Source organism: Dermacentor andersoni, chromosome 2, assembly GCF_023375885.2.
Source record: "Dermacentor andersoni chromosome 2, qqDerAnde1_hic_scaffold, whole genome shotgun sequence".
Lineage (NCBI taxonomy): Eukaryota > Metazoa > Arthropoda > Arachnida > Ixodida > Ixodidae > Dermacentor > Dermacentor andersoni.
Window position 1 is genome coordinate 241,151,941 of NC_092815.1, and position 22,228 is coordinate 241,174,168.

The 22,228-nt window shown below is 43.9% G+C and overlaps 1 protein-coding gene across 1 annotated transcript in view; it reads left to right on the plus strand.

Annotated features, from left to right (window-relative positions):
- The window catches only part of LOC126539885 (uncharacterized), a 77,563-nt gene that overhangs the window by 20,769 nt on the left and 34,566 nt on the right, over window positions 1-22,228 (plus strand). Inside the window, exon 2 of the mRNA XM_055075840.2 lies at window positions 11,155-11,358. Coding sequence (XP_054931815.1) covers window positions 11,155-11,358 — 204 coding nt within the window. The remainder of the gene's footprint in view (window positions 1-11,154; window positions 11,359-22,228) is intronic.

The window sequence follows — 22,228 nt, forward strand, 5'->3', positions numbered from 1 at the left end:
AATCAACAAGGAATGTCAAAGTGACATTCGCGACTTGCAATTGAATATGAATTCCGCTACGCGCGGAGCGTTGCACAGTCAAAACATCCTCAGCACTGCTGGATGACGAAACATCTTCATGAAATTCAACTTCACGTACTCGGCCTTGCATTTGGGTTAGCTTGCGGTTGCATACCCTTTCAAAGTGGCCCTTGTGACCGCAAAACGAACAAGTCTTGCCATGCGCTGGGCACTGTGGCGCTGACGCGATGTGGTCCCGCGAACCGCATCGGAAACAATGTGGCGAGCCGGAGCGGCTACTCTGTTCTCGGTACCGCCGAGGGGGGCGGTTCCGCTGCGGCGCACGTGAGCCGCTCGCGCTCCTCGTTAAATTCTGCTCTACGGTGGCTGCCGGTCGTGAATTCCTTTTTTTCCAAGAATGCGACGATGGTTTTCGACGCTGCCGCAATGAAATTGCTTCGACCGAAGCAGAAAGCTCCTTTAGCTCTTCAGCCGCCTGCTCAAACTGAAGTGCAATTCGAACAGAATTCTCGAATGAAAGTGTGGAACCCTCGAGCAGTAACCGCTCACGTACGCGAGGGGATGCTACGCCGGCAACGAATTGGTCCCGCAAAACATCATCTTGCGAGGCAAACGAACAATGTGACGCTAGCTCCCGTAGAGCGGCAACAAAGTCATGAACGGACTCGCCTGTGTGTTGGCTGCGGCGGTGAAAGCGATGACGCTCGATGACAACGTTGCGCGACGTCGAAAACTGTAGCCGTAATGCGGCGAGTGCAGAGTCGTATTCGTCAGGAGGGGCCACGGCAGACTTGTCATCGGCGCGTGCTGCGGCACTTGGCACGGCCGGTGCTGCGGCGCTCGTCCCTGCATGTAGCGTCTGATAAATACGCTGGCCCTCCGCCCCCAAACAATGCAAAAGAATAGCCTTGCGTTGCTCCGGCTTGAATGCGGCGGCTCCGGATGCCAGCAAGTACACGTTGAACATCTGCTCCCACTGCTCCCATGGCAATGAGGGACGGCCGGGCGTCGGAAGGAAAAACGGCGGCGGAGCAAGCCCGGTGAAGCTCATGGTGGCGGATACGGACGGCGCAGCGGGGCTGGGGGTACGTTCACGACATCCTCGTCGCCAATGTGGTGTTGACCGAAGGTGGAAGTCAGACTCCAGCCGTCCCGAAGTAAAAGCCGTTTATTTAACATATACAACCAATATATATAATGAAGAACAGAAGCGCCCCCTGGGGAATAAAGAACCGCAATGAATAACGAAACTGAATATAACAGTTACCGCCCTTGCAAACAGCACAACCTCCTTAACACGTGCCACCTACAACTTTTCGATCCATACACATCAATTAACATTCGTCATTCCATCACTATGGCTTTTATCATACTTTGGGATTGTAGAGGCCCGATTAACAATTTCGGTGACATTAAAGATTAACTAAAAAATCTCTCACCTGTAGCATTGTGCCTACAAGAAGCAAATATAGGCCGTAAACACACATCTTCTGAAACATTTTACTGTCATACGAAAGGACCGCGAACACTCCAGCCGTCCATCCGGAGGAGTCGCTATAGTGGTGCATTTAAGCATCCTCGCACGGAACGTTTTTCTGAATACCCCAAACGACGTTGTAGCCATCACCATTATATCATATAAAACTGTCACCATCTTTTCACTGTGCAGTCCTCCAAATGGCCATTTCACAACCGAAGATCGGGAAAATTGAACAGATCAGTTGCTGGAGCCTTTTGTTTTAGTAGATTTTAATGCTCATTCCATACGGCGGGCCACCAGGGTTGCATATATAGCACAACACACTTTATTGTAAAAGCAAACTCTATTACCAAATCATTTCCCCCTCTATTACGCACTCCATATACGTCGATCATCCAAAATAGCGTGCCGTGCCGCAAATTTACCAGCATGTCAAAGGCAGCTGCAGACCACAATAAATAACCTAACACAATGGGCTGATAAAAATAGCTTCCGCTTCTGTAATAAAAAAAAAACTGTTACAGTGCTGTTCTCGCAAAAACAGGGATAGCACTTAGACACGGTTTTAAAATTGAATGATGTGGCGCAGCCGGTAATACAAGAATATGGAATCGTGGGAGTAATCTTTGACAAAATATTAACTTCCTGGCCCATATAAAGACAACAAAAATAAAGACAAATCAAGCACTAAATATTCGGAAAGTGTTATCTTGTAAGCACTGCAGTTCCGACCGAACCTACCTTTTACGTATTTACCGGTCTGTTGTGCCTAGCCTCCAGGAGTACGGCTGCGTAATTTATGTCTAAGCCAGACACTGTTACATTTGACAACTTGATCCAGTACAGAACCTCGGACTGCGACTGGCAAGTTGTGCTTACAGAACATCACCTGTCCCAAGTTTGTACGTTGACTGCAATGAGCTTTACTTATACAAGAGTGCTACTCATTTTTCCCTACGCACTCAGAATTCAGTCATCACCGCAGCACGTATGCCACATCATTGTTACACATTGCAACTCACGCTTACACTGCACAAATAATCCGAACATGATTGGGCCGCTTCTCTTACGATACGAGGACTACGGTCAGGCTTATGATGTTTCTCAAGAGTTTCTGCAGGTTGCGTAAATTGCATTGAAGTTTATTGAATATTTAGTGCAGATACAAAGGTATAAATATTTAGTACATAAAAAGGTCCCATAGTGTAAACACTGTAGGGGGAGCTTTTGTAATGTTAAATAAAAGCACACATACTACTTAACAGCAAAAAAAAAGAGCAGCGGAATATAAAATTACAAGAACACAAATACAAGTAAACATTGAGACAAAACAATAATACAATGTAGAATGGAGAATATAAAACGATAGGGTTAAGGCATAAGCTGAAGTAGGAAACGACGTAAACAGTATTCAAAACAGCAGAGTTGAAGTTGTGTTTAAAAGACATTAAATAAATGGTGCTATAGTTTAACCATGAAATTGCGAAGCTGATATTTGAATGACGATATAGAAAAGGCACACCTAATGTTATAAGGCAAGGAATTCTAAAGTTTGATTAAAACAAGTGCTACTCTTTCAGAACCATAGTTAGTTCGTACCTTGGGGAGTATAAAATTGCAATTGGAGGAAAAGCGCGTTATATTTGAATTAGTAAGGTGCTGCATAAGAACAAATTTCAGAAGGCTTTGGTCTGTAACTGCTTGATAAGAAAATGCGCAGATAATAAATTTGGTTAGATTGTCAATATCCAGTATGTGCAGTTCCCGATACAGATCAGTAACATGTGTACGTCGGTTGCTCCAGGTGAGAATACGAATGGCCCGATTCTTTACATGTTGGAGGGAGGAGAGGTGGCAATGATATGTTTGACCCCAGGAAGCAATACAATAATTTAGGTGACGGTGAATGAAGGCATAATATAAGGTGATTAAAGTAGTTAAGTGAAAGTAACATCTAGCTTTGAGTAATACCCTAATACCATAAGAAATTTTCCGCTGCAGCTCATTAACATGCAAATTAAATTTTAAGCGAGAATCAAGCTTGATACCAAGGAAGGAACAATAATCTGAAAGATTAATAGGATGTTTGTTTATAGAGAGGGGCATTACTTGCGCGTTGTTTATTGGCCTGGAATTAAGAATTAAGAGCTTACAGTAGGAGGGATTTATGAAAAGCTTATTTTTAGCACACCATGCACCAACGGTGATAAGTTCTGTATTAAAGGTTGTTGTAAGGTTGCTTATGGAATTACTCTAACATAAGATAGTCGTTTTATCGGTGTAGAAGAGGCAGAAGGGTTGAAATCCGGGCCAGTTGGTACGTACTTGAAGGAAACAACCAGTCAAAAACACATAGGACAAGAGGAGAGGTTCACACCATGAAGCAGTCGTTGTGGTGTGAACCTCTCCACTTGTCCTTTGTGTTTTTGGCTGGTTTTTTCCTTCAAGTATAAGATGCATTCTGATAATGTGGATCGACACTGTGGAAGATAACTAATGTAGAGTAGAAATAAGAGCTGGCTTAGAATTGAGCCTTGCGGAACGCCGATGTTAACTATTTTTTTAGCGGCACGGATGCCGGAGAGGGATATTAATTGGTCACGATCCGATAAGTAACTACGGAAAAGATTAAGAGAATTGCCACAAATGACATAAGATGCAAGTTTAGAAAAACGAATGTAATGATTAAGTATATCAACAGCTTTGGTAAAATCTAAGAAAACCGAACCAATGAAGTTACCCTTGTCAATTTCTAGCTTACATTTTTCTGTAAAGTAAATGAAGGCTAGGTTAGTTGAATATCCTTGTCTAAACCGAAATTGGTTCGGATGAGATAGGTTAAACTTCGTTAGGCAGTTAGACAGGCGAAAATGAATTAGTTTTTCAATTACCTTGCTGAAAAAGGGGAGAATGTATATCAGCGTATAATTAGAAATTAGGCATTTGTCTCCTTTTTTAAATACCGAAATAACATTACTCATCTTTAACTCTCGGGAAAAAACAGCAGTTTCAAAAATTATATTATGTAAGTGAGCATATCCGCGATTTCATCAGCAATTATTTTCACATGGTTAGCAGAAATATTATTGATATCTGTGCTAGAGGACTTTATACCAGTAATTGTTCTTCTTACTTCCTCTGGGGTAGCAGCAAAAAAAATGAGTGACTACAATGATCAAGTTCGTCATGCGTACTGGATGTAACAGGTATGGGAGAGAAGCAGTCACTAAGTGCGTTAGCGATATCCAATGGGTTAGATATTACTGATTCTTCATGACTAATGATCAGTGTTAGGGCCGCTCCTCTTTCTTATCTTTATCAATGACGTCATCAGTGACAGACGGGTCGAGATAAAGCTTTTTGCAGATGACTGCATTTTATACAACGAAATACGCAATCCAAATGGTCAGGAAGCTTTAAACACCTCGCTGTCTACAATACAAACATGTTGCTCGTAATGGCAGATGACTATTAACCCCAAGAAGACTGTTGCAATGACCATTACTCGCAAAAAGAATCCCTTAACCCCTAATTATAGGAGTAACAACCAGTCTTTGTCAGTCGTATCTACGTACAAATACCTGGGAGTAGTAACGACATCAGATCTTAGGTGGAATGAACATGTAACATACATTTATAATAAAGCAATGAAGAAACTTGGCTTTTTAAGGCGATCAATAGGAAACGCTTCACCTGAAATAAAACTTTAGCACATAAAACATTCATCCGACCCATTCTAGAATACGCTGCGATTGTTTGGAATCCACACACACAAACCAACATCACTAAAATTGAGAAAGTCGAAAGAAAATCAGCCAGGTTTATTTTCAATTCGTACAGCTGGCGCACCCCCCCTCTCCCCCATCCCAATCACCTCTCCCAGAATCTCCAGAACTGGAAAACCTTGCAATAAGGCGTTACCGGGACAGAATGAAATTTTTCTTCTCACTCTATAACAGTCAATTCGGAATAGATAAAACAATATATATTCTACCGGCTAGCCACCGCTGCACGCGCTCTTATCACAACAAAAAGGGTAGAGATTTTTCCTGCAGGACCAACGCATTTAAAAATAATTTTTTCCCGCGCACGATTTCCGAATGGGACGCATTACCTGCCACAACTGCCGACTGTCCAACGGTTTCATCTTTTCTTTCTGCACTTTGTGAATAAACCGTAGCGTTCGTCCCTCGTTTTTACCAGTCAAATCACGATTGTGAAAAGGTTTCTCTTATGTTGTTTGTTATGCAGATTTTTGTTCAGTGTCTCTTATCTTGTTTGATCTTATGTCATACTTGCTTTTTTTGTTCCAAATGCCTACTCCTGCCTAAGGCCTGGTAACAAGGCTGGCAGTACTTGTAAAATAATAATAATAAATAATAAATGATGAATGTAGACTATAGGCGGAATAATGGCTTTATTGTGAAATGAATTGATCAAACGCCATTGTTTTTTATGTCTGAGCCAGTTCAATTTATTTCGTTTTGATAATAGCGCTTTTTGGCATCCTTCAATAGAGCATTCAGTGTGCTGCAATAGTGCTTGTAACGATCAAGTAGATGTACATTAAACGATTGTCTTTTTGTTTATACATAAGTTATCTTCCTTAAGCAGTAATGCCCCTGTCAACCATGACTTTCTGAGGGAAGAATAATGTTTATGGCACTGTACACATGTTGTCGATGAGGATACGCAATTGGATATTATAGAGATGAAAGCGGTGTATGCTGATTCAGCATTATTCATTGAAGTGACACAAGCCAAATCAGAATTAGATACCATTTCTTTAAATTTTTCGTGATCAAACTTATTCTTAACAAAGTTCACTCTATTAATGCGCGGACTGTTCTCAAAGCAAAGGGCAACTGGGAAATGATATGTAATATTGCTTTGAAGAATGATTGCGGAGGGAGTATGAACAAGGTTCGAAAGTGCATGGTCAATAAGTGTTCCCAAACCATCATTTGCGCAGCGGATACGAAGGGAGAGTAGAGATTCAGGACCATAACCTTGGAAACAGCTGACATACTGAGCTAGAGAAGAGGAGGAAGCATCAAATAAATTAATGTTAATGTCACCCAAAATGACAGCGCACTTTTTTCCTTTGAAAAATGTGAGGAGTAATGTCAAGTGCATCACAAAATGCAGGAGTTGGTGAATGTGGTGATGGATAAATGGTACCAAAAACAATATGATTATCATTGCCTATTAAAGAGCGGTGAACCTCAATCCACACCGATCCAAATCACAGATATTTAAGTGAAGATCCAGCCTACGCTTCTAACTGATGTCGGGCCAAATAAACATGGCTGCGCCACCATGTTGTGATGAAATGCGATTGGAATATTCTGGATTGCATGATGGCAAACTAAAGAGATTTTTATCGGAATTGCTTAGCCATGTCTCAGAAACACATATAATTGAGAAGAACTGACAAGACAGTAGTATCTAATAATCTTGAATATGCTTTCGAAGACTACGTGAATTGAAATGAATCGCTGAATGGTAGTTACGAGAAAAGTAGGATGGGATATAGTTAATGGAAATATACGACATCAGGTCAGATCAAAATACGACGAATCGAAAAGCAAGAAAGAAAAGAGAAAACCTATTTGATTTAAGCGAAACCTGCCAGGTCCGAGTCACTCCTTATGCGAAAAACTTTTCTATCAGTAGATCGCGTTGCCTTGATGACGCAGTCATCAGTTCACAAAAAAAAAAAACACTTTTTCCTGCTTGAGTTGCAAGGCCTTACTGAATAATTGCTTATTCTGTTGAGAGAGGTGGTCATTCAAGAAAAAAGGTTTGCTTCATGTTTTGCTGAATCGAATGTCATTAGTGTTAAGGCGTGCCTTCCGGGCTTTGCCTATGAACTCGGTTTTCGAGGCTCGAGAGTGAAATCGGACAAGTAAGTGCTTTGCGTCAGAGGCAGAGGGAAGACAATGAATGACATCGATATCATTATATGAAACAGGACATTCTATTTTAGAGGCAATAGTTTGAAGAATATTCATGCAATCTTCACCCTGAGTAGACAGAACGCCTTTGATGTCCAGGTAGATTTTTCGTGAGTACTGTTCCACGTTACCGATTCCTCTTTCCAAGGATTCGTTATGCGCAATCAGGGATTTCTTCATTGCAGTTAGCTCTTACTTTTCAGATCTGTGGGATTCAGCAGACTTGTTCAGAAAATCAAGACTGCTTGTTAGTCCTTCTATCTCGTCCTTTATGCCTTTAATGATTAATGAAGGCTACGAATCTAGCTTGAAAACAACAATTCTCGTTATCTTGTCAAGAAGGTTATCAAGTTTGTCTTCAAAAGTATTTTCCAGCTGTTCAACGCGTTTAGATAGTTCAGCAACAGTTGACATGACCAAAAGAACACCGGGAGCAGCACCAGCAGCAGTGGCTGTAAATTATAAACTAAATGAATAGAAATATGCACACAGGGAAAGAATACGTGAACCTGTGAAGCCGAGACGGAAGAGATCAAGCATGCACACACTGCTACACCGCCACTGCTGCTGCTGAATGAAGTCGAGTGGTCCGTAGGACGTGTATGTAGCCAAGCTACTGGCGACCAGACGCAGGCGTAGATCCTAGGGCAGCCGTGATCTGTCAGAATCACACCGGGAGCCTGATGAGGCACGCTGCTGGCGATTGGGCCGGTTGCTTGCACGTGCAGTGTCGCGAGTAGTTGCTGAAGAGTTGTGTAGGCAGGCCGATAGCGCGAACCTGTGAAGCCGGGAAAGAAGAGATCAAGCATGCACACGCTGCTACACCGCCACTGCTGCTGCTGAATGAGGCCACAATGATTGCCCCCGTGGTGCGATTTTACACAGCTATGTGATTTGAGACTCACACACCTAAAGAAAAAAAGACACCCTGCAAGAACACATATTACAATAGTTCTGAGCTATTCAATACAAAATATATTGATTACATGGAGTTTTAATCTGACGGGTCTGAAATACACGAATACGTGGGTGTGGGGGCCGTGATGAAAAGTTGGGAAACAAGCATTCAAATACCACAGTAGGCCTCCGTTTTCACTGCTGAAGTTTATGCTGTATGGACTGAAGTTAAAAAATTATTACGGGAAAGCGAGAAAACACAATCATACACACTGATGGGTTAAATGCCCTGAATGCTCTAAATCTAAAATCCGAGTGTGAAACACAGGCAGGGGATATTTTAAACGTGATGACTTTCAACAAATACGACAGATCTGCTGGGTCTCATGTCATGTTAGGATATCAGGTAATGAAGCAGCAGATAGATGCGCATCTATGGCAGCGAACAAATGAATAAAGAACACAGCACCTCCTTACAAAGATACTTTCCGGGCGACTCGGAGGGCCCTGGCGTCAAAATGGCAGCAGGAACATGACTCTTGCAGAAACAAAAAATTACATCTTACTAAACCCGCGCTTGACGAGTAGAAGTGATGTAACCACAAGGAACGCTTTATTGAAGTAGTTTTATGCAGACTACGAATTCGGCACCTACACCTTAGACACAAATTTTTACTTACATAAGAAGACTCACCAACATAGGACAGGTGCCAACAGCCTCGAACAGGGATGTACATCTTACTGACGTGTACATATGTTGAAACACACTAACGAAAGCTGTTACACAATTTATATAAATTACACATACCCTTACACCCTGCATAAGTTTTAAGAGATGATACACTAGTGACATTACCTGACCTGCGGAAGTTTCTAGAGGACACGGGCTATTTACACATGCTAAAGATGAACACAGCTTTTGCTGTTTTTATAACACCTTGTGTTTGGCGCAGCTAGCCTTCGTCGCTTCTGCGCCACTAAAGCTCATTTAATTAACGTTTTTTGTTTCGCTCTTTGCGTGGTCCTTAACTTGTTCTCGAGCTTCTCTTTTTAACCTCGAAGTTTACATCCCATATGTTAGCACGGGTAGAATGCAATGATTGCACACTAATCTTTTTAGCGAGAACGGTAAGCTTCCAATAAGGACTTGATAATGCCTTCCGCATGCACTCCAACGCATTTTGGTTGTGTGTAAATTTTCTTCTCATTATCAGGGTTTCCTGTGAGTAACTGACCTAGATAACCATACTCCTGGACAGACTGTATAGGTTGACTGGTGGTCATGAGTTCTTGTTCCCTTTTCAGGCTATCGAACGTAATCTTTCTATTCTGAATAATAATCTCCAACCATATATCCTTACACTTTCTTGGTTTACGTCCTCATTCATTTGTTGCGATTCATCCCCAGTTTTGCTGAAGCACACTGGCATCCACCAACCGAAGATTGTTGGGATAGTCCCCGTTGATGCTCACTCATAAGCCATCCCTGTCTAATAGCTTGAATACTTCTTCTAACCATACACTGAATAGCATTAGACAGATGGTGTCTCCTTACCATATCCCTTTCTTGATAGGTAATTCTCTACTTATTAGGAAAGGCGGCTGTGGAATCCTTGTAGATATTTCCCAACATATTCACGTATACCTCCTGTACTCATTGATTGCGCAAGGCCTCCATGACTGCTGGTATCTTTACTGAATCAAATAATTCTTTATGATCTAGGAAACCCATATAGAGAGGCCGATTGTACTCCGCAAGTTCCTCAATTACGTGATTAATGACGTGGACGTGATTCATCGTAGTATATCCCGTCCAAAAGCGAGCCCGTTCTCTTGTTTGGTTGAAGTCAAGTGTTGCCCTGATTACATTGGTAATTATGTTGGTGAATCTATTAAGCAAGAATGAAAACAAGGTAATAGACATATATTTCAATTATTCTAACGTCTCCTTTCATATCAATTAGTATAATGTTGCCATTCTTCGAGCTCTTTGGCACACTTGAAATAGTGAGGTATTGCGTAAAAGGGCCGCAAGCTTCTGGAGCATAATAACTGTTCCGTCTTTTATTAAATCGACTGTTATTCCATCTTCCCCTACCACATTTCTCCAGGACATGTCTTGCAAGACCCTTCTAAGGTTATTGTTAGATATAGAAGGAGCATCTGTATCCTCTTCTTCACTAGTTCCAGTGAAGGCTGCGTGGCTGCTTTGGGCACTGTACGTGTCTGTACAGAATTCATCTACTCTTTTTACTATTTAAAGGTAATTATGACATTACCCTGCTTATCTTTCACTGTATACATCTCGCCAAGCTTTATGCCAAATTTTCTTTTCACTGATTTCATGCTGCAGCTATTTTTATTGATTCTTCATTTTTTCAACATTATAATTACGAATATTGCTTGCTTGCTTCTTGTTTATCAGCTTTGACAATTCAGTAACCTCTATCTGATCCTTTGAGTTAGACACGTCCTGCTTTGCCGTTTGTTTTTCGCGCTCATGAAAATTGAAATTAACGCGTGGTCCACAATTCCTAGCGGCTGCGAAGCACGTAACCAAGGCGGTGGCCAGACGTGCGACGCGGCAGCGCTAATATTTTACGTTGCCGCAAGAATGACGCCATCTCGCTGGATGCAGTGAGCTTGAACACGTCTGTTTTTTTACAGCACGATTCTGACGAACGCATGTAGTATCGTTTTTTACTGCAACGACCGAACATACAGGAGTTTGTCTTTGCACGAGGAGGCCCTGTTATCTGTAAGTGAGTAGTTTCATTGCGACTACTGCTTTCCATGCAGTGGCGCTCGCAGCCCTACAGCCGGTGAGGAGCGATTTGTCGCTGTCGCTGCGTTCCTACCCGGGCGTGTTGGTGTGCGGAACTTGTGGCGTGGGCAGCAACCGGCTGGCGGAGGCCATCACCCGCCTCTGCTCGCATGCCGTCTACACGGGACAGCTGACACTCGACCAGGACGAGAGAGGGCGCCACTACATCTACGCTCAGGGTGGGTTTGCGCTGACCGCTGCACTCCTACATACGTAAAAAGATGCGCTCTAGGACAACCACTATAGCCAGAAAACGGAATGCGGGAAGAAAGATGAATGCTGTCGGTACTTGCAATACGCACGTTGGCGTCACGTGCCCCCATCATTTGGACAAGACTTCCTTGGGAATTTTCGCCAGAAGCCGGCTGATGGCAAACAAGGCGGTCTGCTCACATATTAACTGTAGATAGGTATCTTTCTGGATGAACTAGCCACATGACCGATGAGCAAAGTCAGTGAACTCTTCGCAGCCTAGCACAGAGGTTCAATTTATTGGGCTATTCGGCGGAATATCTACCACAACGCGAAGCCTTCACGACAATGTTGATGAAATATACTCTCTTACAAAGGAAAGTGCAGTAACACTTGACATGACGTACTCCTTGAAGAAAAAAAACCTGGTGATTGAATTCACGTTTTTCTTTCTATTGTGCAGTTTGCTGGAGCAGATTTAATTTGCGGTTGCCCTTCAGCTGCCATTTCAGTAGAGACTTCAGGCAACGTTAATGCTTTAAGTAATTTTCAAAGAGGCCGTCATATCGTACTCTTATGCCCTCCCTGCAGCAAGGACTAACCATCTCTGTAGTGTTCTCGGGGAGAATGACTGACTGCCAAAGAGAGCACTAAGCTTTTGCAAGGTTTTTTTGCTGCATGTAGCTCGTTCAAAACAGAATAACAAAAGCAACAGAGCAATCACCCCGTGAGCACATCCTCCTCTTTTGACGCTGAGCTCTCCAAATCAATCAATCAATCAATCAATCAATCAATCAATCAATCAATCAATCAATCAATCAATCAATCAATCAATCAATCAATCAATCAATCAATCAATCAATCAATCAATCAATCAATGAAACATTTGTTTCAAGAAGTTAGCTGAAAAGTTTGTTGCATGGTGGGATAGTTAGTAGATTGTGAGCAGGAGAGGCGTATGCACAAATGCGTTATTTCACATTTGGACAGAGGTATTTGATAAAATTTTGATAATTTTTGGAATATTAGTACGATAGCAAAGACTCGAAATTATTTTCGTATATTTGCTTGCCGGCTCCGTCTTTCTGGGGCCAATCAGTACTTGATCTAGCGGTCACGTGACTGTGAACGTATTCAACTAGTTCAACTTGCAGAGGCGTCTGCCTAAGCAGGCGTTTGCGTGTTGCGATACTACGCACTCAAGCACATGGGGGCTGGATCTTCCCGCGTGTAGCCGTGTGTGGCTTAGCCATGTCCGCGGAAAAGGGGATCCTGGGGTCGAGCTAACGCTGAGCCATTGTAGTTTTTTAGCCGTTTGGCAGAGGCAACACATCCCTTTTGTTCCGTGCTGACCCAACCGGGTGAAATCGGTACTTGCCTCTTCCTATTCTTCTCCCTAAACTTCGTCTTCGTCTCTCGCTTCCAATCTTTCCTGTATCCTCCTCTCGTCCATTTGCTTTCGATTTCACAGGTAGCAATGGTTAACCTGGCGTAGTGTATCCAACATTGGGAATTTTATATTAGGTTATAGTACCGACGTACAACTGGTGTTTGCGTTTCCTTCGGGACTCGTAGCGTTCACTTGTTGGGCTCGGCGGTTGGCGTAGCTGCCGAAATCAAATAAATTCTGTATGGCTAAAACTTCGTGTCCCTAACCCCCTTTCCTGATCGCCTTCTTTCCAAAAGACGACGCACGGAAGAAACTTTTCAACTGTTCAGCTCCCGAAAATAAGCATTCTCACGCTTCCGTGTTAAACACAGTCAACTTCATGAAAAAACCACTCGAAGTCTTTCACCTTTCACTGTGGTCTCACTGAAACACTAGGCGCTGGCTACAACTTCGTGTCAAAAATGAGCAGCGGCGACCTACTCCTTGAGGTGCGGGATACTCAACAAGACCGTAATCTAATGAAGCTTGTAGCATTTCGTAATGTGCCAAAGGCTATGACCCCAAACCGATCACTTAACAGAAGTAAAGGAATAATCTCCGGTGACGATCTCTTGAGCCTGAACGAGGAAGAGCTACGGGAGGGCTTGAAAGAGCACAATGTGATTTAAATACGAATAATCAAGTATAAGCGAGACAACCAGGATATTCCATCTGAACATCTGATTCTCACCTTCGGGTCGAGTGTGCTACCCGAGACCCTAGAAGCAAGATACACTAAAATTCGAGTCAGACCCTACAATCCAATTCCTCGAAGATACTTAACATGTTGGAGATATGGCCATGGTTCGCAAAGCTGCCGAGGCCGACTGATCTGTGCGAAATGTGGCGAGCACAAACACGCATCAGACAATTGTTGCGCCACGATCCACGGTCCCAACTGTAACGGGGGACACGCAGCGTACTCTCGGACTTGCCCCACATGGAAGAAAAGGCACTATCACATTGAAAATAACGGAAAACATTTCGTTTCAAGCAGCGCGGAAGAATTTATTTTTTCCATATCTCAGGGCGTGCTTATACAGCGCGCAAGGCGGCAACGTCGCAACAGACACTGGCACCGAGCTAGGCCACAAAGAGTGGGGTTACAGCTGTGCCAAGAGCCCCCTTGGCGACAGCAACCAGCGCTGCTGCACCGTCCGTCAAGTAGGGACCGTCGACCTCCGTGTTGGAGGGCTCCAGGGTCCCTCCTCTCGAGGCGAGGCTCACAAAACGAACACATCGCTCACAGGAGTCCAGCACCACACAAGAGGCGATGGACACAACAGCCATCCGCAGACGGCGCAGTCTGCGCCTAAGGAACGGCGGGATTCTCTCGACCGCTCCGTAAAAGACAAAACTCGTGTCACGGCCTTCGGAAAAGGCCCCGTGAGCGTATCTACGTCTCTTAAACAAAGACACAGCAGAAGAACTTTCCCCGTCATGGAGACACAAATAGTACAATAGAATGTTAGATGACCTATTCATGACTTTGTCGATATTAGAGAACTCCTACACAAACATAATCGAACCTTGCTATGTGCTCAAAAGACAAAGCTGAAGCGTACAAACGCAAATTTTCTTCGTCATCGCGCCAGCTTCCGAAAAGACCGTCACGAAGCTAACGCCTCCGGCAGTGTAGCAATTGTTGAGGACAAGTCTAGCTTGTCGATACGTCGCCCTCCAGACACCCCTTGAGGCAGTGTCAGTTCGGGTAATTCTTTTAGAGCGCAAGCAGATCCCGCCGGGATCGAGCCCGGGCCCGCTGCGTGGGAGTCAGCCACTCTGCCACTGGGCTACACCCGCGCTTGGAGGCATGCAGTGCAAAAATACCGTATAAACGCGAGCCAGGGAAGCGAGCAGACACGCGATGTGACATGCACACCGGTAGCGTCGATACGTGCACATTTTGCATTGAAGTTGCATATGATTACGCCAGGTAGAACGTCATGTAGCAGATGTACAGGTGGCGGTACAAGACAGTTAAAGAAAGTTTGAGGAAGAAAAAGAAGTTTAAGGAGATTTGCACAAGAATGCTAGAAAAAGTATGTATTGTGTACCTGAATAAATCAAGGTGGCTAGGTGACTGTCACCACCGCATTTCAAAGTGGATGCCAGTAAACCATCTTCATTATCATCATTAGCATCATATCATGCCACTTGAATCGCGATGTGACATGCGCGCTGCGCAGCGTCTATACTGCGCCTATTGAATTGTAGTTGCATATTATTACACCGGGTGGCATGTCATGTAGCAGTTGCATAGGTAGCGATATAATGTAGATAGAAATACTTTGAGCAAGCAAAAGATTATAGAGATGTAGAAATATTGATGTAAGGTAAAACACGTATTTCATACTTGAATAATTCAAGCAGGCTAGGTGACTGTTTGTTACCCTCCCGTTTCAAAGGGAATGTCCTTAAGTAATTATCTGCAGCTGCACTGTAATGTGACATTTGACACGCGATGTGACATGCGCGCCGCGTAGCCTCGGTACGTACAAAATTTGCATTGCATTTCCGTTATACTCCACGAGGTGTCCCGACATGTAGCAGTTGCATATAGCAGTTGCATGCTGCAACTCGTCATCATCATCACCATCATCATCATCAGCGACAGCAACGTACCGTGCCACGGGTCAAGGGTTGTGTGCAACGCAGTCTGGATACCGGTGTTTAATCTTTGGTAGACGTTATGGCGCCTCCTCGCAAGGTATGAACCTCTGATGAAGAAGCGAACCACAGGGCTACGCGCGCGGCTGCAAGCAGGCAACATCGAGCTCAGCAGATCACTGTATAGAGAGCAGGACAAGCCGCAGCTCAAGCCGCAGCTCACAGTCGACGCCGGGCGGACAGTTCGCGTCCTTTTCACGAGAACGACCCGAAGAGACTTCGCCGCGAAGACTCTGTAGGGCGTGGTGCCGAAAATGGAGCTCCTGTGGAGCCACTCCTACAGATTACGCTGTCACTGTGCTGGGTGTGCCGCGCAGACTTGTGACTTTTGAAATAAATTGGTGAATGTATGTTACTTATACATACCACCAAACTAACATCTCGGATAAGCCGATTTCTACAACCTCATTGATCAGCTTCCAGGCCCTCACATGCTTCGGGTCATTTTACCGCTCACAACACGTTGTGGCGAGACTAGCAATGCGATGCGAGAGGTCGATTCGCTGAAAATTTTCTTCTGACCGCTGGCACATGACTGTTTAATAAGAACCCGACTCATCACAGCGTGCAACGCAACTGGTATTCATCGATAGATCTAGCAGTTTCCTCTGCTTCTCTTCTGCCTCACCTGGAATGTAATGTCATCATTAATCTGTTTGGAAGCGACCACATCGCTGTAACTTTACACTTAATAATGCAGCATGACAACCCTCCCCACATTCCTCGATGGAAATTAGCATGGGCTGACTGGAAGCATTTTAAATAATGAAGTTATTTACCACGAGATTTTATAAACGATTTTAGTGTAGATGATGCTGCACATTTTACAGCTTTTATTATTGATGCAGCCGAAAAGTTTATGCCACAAACGAATGGTAATTCACTTACTTGACGCGTTCCCTGCTGGAACAAAGAGTGTACAGAGACGCGAGACAGGCAGAGTAAGGCATAGGGCGTACTGCGTAGGTCGCCAAAATCAGAAAATCTAATTAAATTTAAGCACTATAAATCGCAGGGAAGGTGGACACGGCGTCAGGAAAAGAGAAAGAGTTGGGTGAAATTGCTCTCAGGTATAAATTGATACGCACATGAGGTGAAAGTGTGGAATGGTTTAAGAAAGCCAAAAGGACAACAAATCCGTCCGTTGCCTCTTGAGGACGACCTAGAGAATACCTTGCAAGACCAAGCAGACTTTCTTGGGGAGCACTTTGAGCATGTGTCCAGCTATTATACGCAGTCCTTCCTTAAACACTATGAAATAGAAGAATGTAAACCAGTCGCACGTAAATGCCGACAGAACAAACCGTTTAACCATCCTTTCAGTATTGACGAGTATAGAGCTGCCCTGTTCGCATGCAAGAGCTCTGCACCGGTACCTGACACAGTCATCCAAAATCAAGAAAGGGGCTGACAGGTGGAACAGCACACTGTGCCAAAAAGGTTATGAACAGGGATAAGGTGCCTCAGAAAGGCAGCCTTTCTGAGGCATCTCTTCCCTGTTTATAAGCTTTTTACCACCCGTCGTGGTTGCTCAGTGGCTATGGTGTTGGGCTGCTGAGCACGAGGTCGCGGGATCTAATCCCGGTCACGGCGGCCGCATTTCGATGGGGGCGAAATGCGAAAATACCCGTGTGCTTAGATTTAGGTGCATGTTAAAGAACCCCAGGTGGTCGAAATTTCCGGAGTCCTCCACTACGGCGTGCCTCATAATCAGAAAGTGGTTTTGGCACGTAAAACCCCATAATTTAATTTTTTTAAAGCTTTTTACCACTGACACGGTTATGTATGACATCGTTAAGAACGCACACACTGATACAAAGCTGATACTCATCGCACTTTTCAATGCTGTTAGGGCTGCCCGATACCTTCTATCCACATGAAAAGAAGCGATTGTGGTCCCTGTTTTGAAGCAGGGTAAAAACCGTTCCTCGGTGGCAAGTTGCCGCCCGATGAGTCTCACATTTTGCCGTTGTAAGCTATTGGAAAAAAATGAATAATCGGTGAATACTAAATTTTCTTGAACTGAATAATTTGTGTGGTCCCTACCAGTGTGGCTTCAGACAAGAGACGTCCCCAACTGATCACCTTGTGCGCATTGAAGGAAATACCCGTGACGCATTTGTACATAATAGTTTTCTTTCTATCCTCCTCGATATGGAGAAGGCTTCAAATCCTGTAACCTTGCAGTGTGCTAGAGTAAGGTACAGCAGAGCTTGAACAAGGTGTCTAAGTGGGCAGACAAAAATGGGTTTAATGTTAATCGCCACAAAAGTTATTATGTTCTTTTTACAAGAAAGAGAGGCCTGGTTCCAGATCCTTGTGTAGAACTGTGTAGACAATAAATACCTGTCAACAAAGAGCACAAATGTTTAGGTATGATACTTGATTCTAGGCTTAATTTCATTCCGCACATAAAATATCTCAAAGCGAAATGTCCAGGAAGAATGAACTTACTAAAAATTCTATCCCACACAACATGGGGTAGCGGCCGGAAGTGTTTAATGAATATTTACAAGAGCCTCCTTCGATCACGATTGGAATATGGTGCCATCGTATATAACTCTGCCGCCCCATGCGCACTAATGTTCCTAGATCCTGACCAGCATCTAGGTATCCGTCTGGCCACTGGTACTTTCAGAACAAGCTTTATTAAAATTTATACGTAGAATGAAATTAGTGGTCTCTCCATCTGCATAGAACATAGATCAGCGTCACATATCTTTCAAAAGACACTATAATCATGAACATGCGTCCTCTAATACCGTTACCGATATGACGTGTGCTACATTTTTTTTCGTAATCGTCCCTCTGTAGGAAAGCCTTTCTCACTGCATGATAGGCAGCTTAGCGATGAAATGAATGTCCCACTCCTCGAACATCGCTTAACGTATCTAGCCAAGCTGTTACTACTTTCGGAGGAGTGGCAGATGGTAGGATGCGACATATCTTTTCTAGAAGTTACGAAGCATGCTCTAGAGCTCGAAATCTGAATGCTTTCCCTAGAACTCCAGTCCAAGCACTCATGCGCAGAGTTTTACACAGACGCTTCTAAGTCACTTGCTGAGGTATATTATGCAGCTGTCGGTCCAGCCTTCTCGTAGTCCGGTGTACTGCACCCGGAAGTATCTTTCTGGCTAAGGCCTATTGTCGGCTGTGAAGCATATAAGAAAATCAAAACGTAAAAAACAATTATAGTTACGGACTCCCTAATCCTCGTAAAAGGCATAATGTCACTCTCTAAACACAAATTATCCATGGCTCTGCTATCGCAAACACCAGAGACCAGCGGAGCTGGGGGAAGGCCAGTAAGGTAGTGCCAAGCCGCACACTTAGTAAAACTTTTGATGGGCTTTCCCCAGCTACGCTGGTCTCTGGTGTTTTCGATAGCAGAGTCACGCATAATTTTTTTTTCCACTCCGAGAAAGAGAAGCGCCGAATCGATCGCGCGGTTTTGTATCGGAGAGCGATGACGTCACACCACCTGTGTCCCAGCCACGCCGCTCCTTCTCCACCGCTAGGCTCCACCCACCCTCGCCGCGTCGCTATGCTGCGCGATGCTATTTTTATACTCTGCTTTTACTCTCCCTCACCTGTCTCTCCCCTAGCTCGGGGACTAACAACTGCATTGTAAAATCATTTAGTTATTGAGCTCTATTCAGTTGTGTGTAGAGCCCACACAGGGTATTTTAGCGAACACTTTCAAAGATCTTTAAATGTTGCCTGTGGTAGATATCACAATTCTAGTTCATGAGCAGGTCTACTCGAAGCGGCGGACAATACTTGCGAAAAAAATTGAGATCCAAATTCGACTAATTAATAAAAATTCACCAAATAAGTTTTTAACTAATTGCATTGCGGCTAATATTGAAATTTACAAATTCTAGCCGTGGAGTTCGCAAGGCGGATCCACTTGGAACGAATTTTCAAGATACCAGTTTCGAGATATAAATTCCCGAACTTTGGGGAGAAATGCATTGGCGTTCCAGTTAATTTGTTATCAAAATGTCGTTTCATGCACTGAAGCACACAAGTAACTGGAACTCCAGTGCATTTCTCCGCAAAGTTCGGGAATTTACATCTCAAAACTGCTGTCGTCCTGAGAATTCGCTCCAAGTGAATGCACCTTGCGAAGTCCACTGCTAGAATTTGTAAATCACAATATCGGTCATAAGATAATTAGTCGATTTTGCGCTTCAATTTTTTTTTTGCATGTAGCGTCCGTCGCTTGGAGTAGACCGGCTCATAAACTAGAATTGAGCTATCTGCCACATCAACCTTTAAAATATTTTGAAAGTGTTCGCTAAGACACCATGTATATCCAAGTAGCATGTTGTTATGTTATTATATGCTGGGTACATGGTCATGGAGGCATCGAGGGTAATGTGCTAGCAGGAAAAATGGCCAAATAAATTACATCGCAAGCTATGAATCGTACCGCTGCGGTAGGACTCCGCAATGAAAACGCAGTGAACTGATGTCCTATTAAGTCGTTTCAGAATAGGACACACATGCGACATCCACAATTTTCTACTTACTAGAAATGAACCTTCAACCTGTGGTAGATGTGGGGAGACGCTGACCCTCCTGCACGTCTATCTTGAGCGCCCAGAAGCCGAAGCTGAGAGAAAAAAACGAACAAGTTTCTCTTGCATACCGGGAGCACATCCCCTCTCACCTGGTAATATTTCTTGACTCAGAACCGTTTTTTAACACCTATGCAGTCCTAGGCATCTTGAAAGATGTTGTTTTATATGTTATAATCTAATAAATTCGTAGCGCACCCTCTCTCTACAGGATGCCGATGTGATAGTAGTTTTGTATAGCAATATGCTTCCAGGCCCTTGCGTTTCAAGGGGTTGTTCATGTAGTAGTGCTTCTTGCAAATGTTTGCTTGTGACATAGGTGTATAATCGTTCGTTCAGAATGTATGGGCCGTATAACGTAAAACTATTCCAAACTGTTATTATTCTAATCTCCTGACGTCAAATTTGCGTAACCGCCAACGCAAGCATCGGGCGGTCACCCGCAGGGTTGTCTGAACAAACCAATCAAACGCTCTCCTCGTTCATAGGAGGTCACTTTTCTTTGCTTCGAAAACGAATAACATTGCCTGCGTTGGGCGGCTTGTCGTATCTAATTGGCTGACAAGAGGCGAGGAGCACGCTCAAATGGAGAGGGATTCGTTGGGGCTGAGCCACTGCACTGAAAATCGATAACCGGACGAAGAGGGTGGTGCCGTCGTCTGCGATTGGTCCGCTTTCCCTTATTTAACTCGCGCTGGCTGGTCGAAAATTGCGGCGGCATGCAACGGAAGCTTAAGAATGACGCTAAAATAGATCCTCAGCTAAGAAGAGTTGGCAGAATAAGGTCGTAAACGTGCCGAAAGTGCTCGAAAACGTTACGCGGCCACGGAAAACGTGTTATTAAACACTAATAAACCCATGCTTTCCGGTAGTTTCGATTAGCCAGTGCCTGAGCGATTGGTGGCAGCCATCTTTTATTCCTTTCGGAACGGGGCAGCCTACGGCTATTCAGAAGAAAACTCAGTTTTGTTCGGCATATTAATGCATCTTTAACGCGTACACGTCACATTGACGCAGTGAGCGTTTGTGGTTTTGTGACGTCGCGTGACAGGCAGGTGAAGTGGGTGCAGCCCGAAAGCCTTTGACCAATAGCCGATGGCTAACGGCGAAAAAGCGTCGAATCAGAAATAACTATCTTGCTTTTGCTCCGTCAAATCATGCATAATCAGTGTGCAGACGTCAGATGGGGAGCTATCGCGATTTTCGTGACGTCCCGTGACCGCCAGGAGAAGTGGGGGCGGTCCAAAGAGTTTTTAACCAATCATGTAGGGCTGATTGCAGAATTGGAATAGAAAAGTTTGGAATAGTTTTACGTTATAGCGCCCTATATTTCATGCCCACAGTACACCTCATTAGCCAGTAGCATAATTTTATTAGAGGTAGGTTCTACGCACTTTACAGCAGTCATTTTTGGTCCCTTGAGAGCCACTTTACATCTACCTCTCGGAATTCATCGTTCCCCTGCAAACTCAGTAACACTGGCCTGGCGCTCTTTGGCCATACTTGGCCCTTGAGCCACAAAACACCACATTCTTCATCAACTAACTCGAAATGCCGAGCAGCAGGCTGGCTACGGGCGATGCTTTGTCCTAGTACGAACGTTCAGTAGGTCTTCGTGTCTCGCGATGAGGGAAAAATCCAGAATTTCTTAATTATCAATAATTTGTTCTCGGCGCTGAATCGGCAACCAGGTTTCCAATACCGTGTTTGCCGTTTTATTAGCAATAAAAAAAGAAACTCTAAGTAGCTGATATTTCTGAATGATTAGATTAATGCTTGATTTTAGGTGCATATGCAGCTAAGAGAGGCTCAAAAGTATGGATAACTATATGAACACAGCAGTAGCAGCAAAGTTTGACGGCACGTGCACAATACTGGCATTCAAAGTCTTGCTGTTGACTGACACAGATGGTCAGAAATTTATTGTCAGTCTGCATGAGCAGGTTGGAAGCCACGTTTGCTTTGTGGCGAAAATCATGCATGCATCTGTTCACTGATTTCTGAGACAACGACTCACACATGTAGGAAACAAGCTGAAGCAGGAACCAGGTATTCAGTTTAGTGACGCTCATCGTAACGATTTATCGGCTACAGTACAAGTTTCTCATTTGATGATTTCGATGTCATCTTTGCATTGCATTTCTTAGCGAGCTTAGGGGAACTGACTCTGAGTAT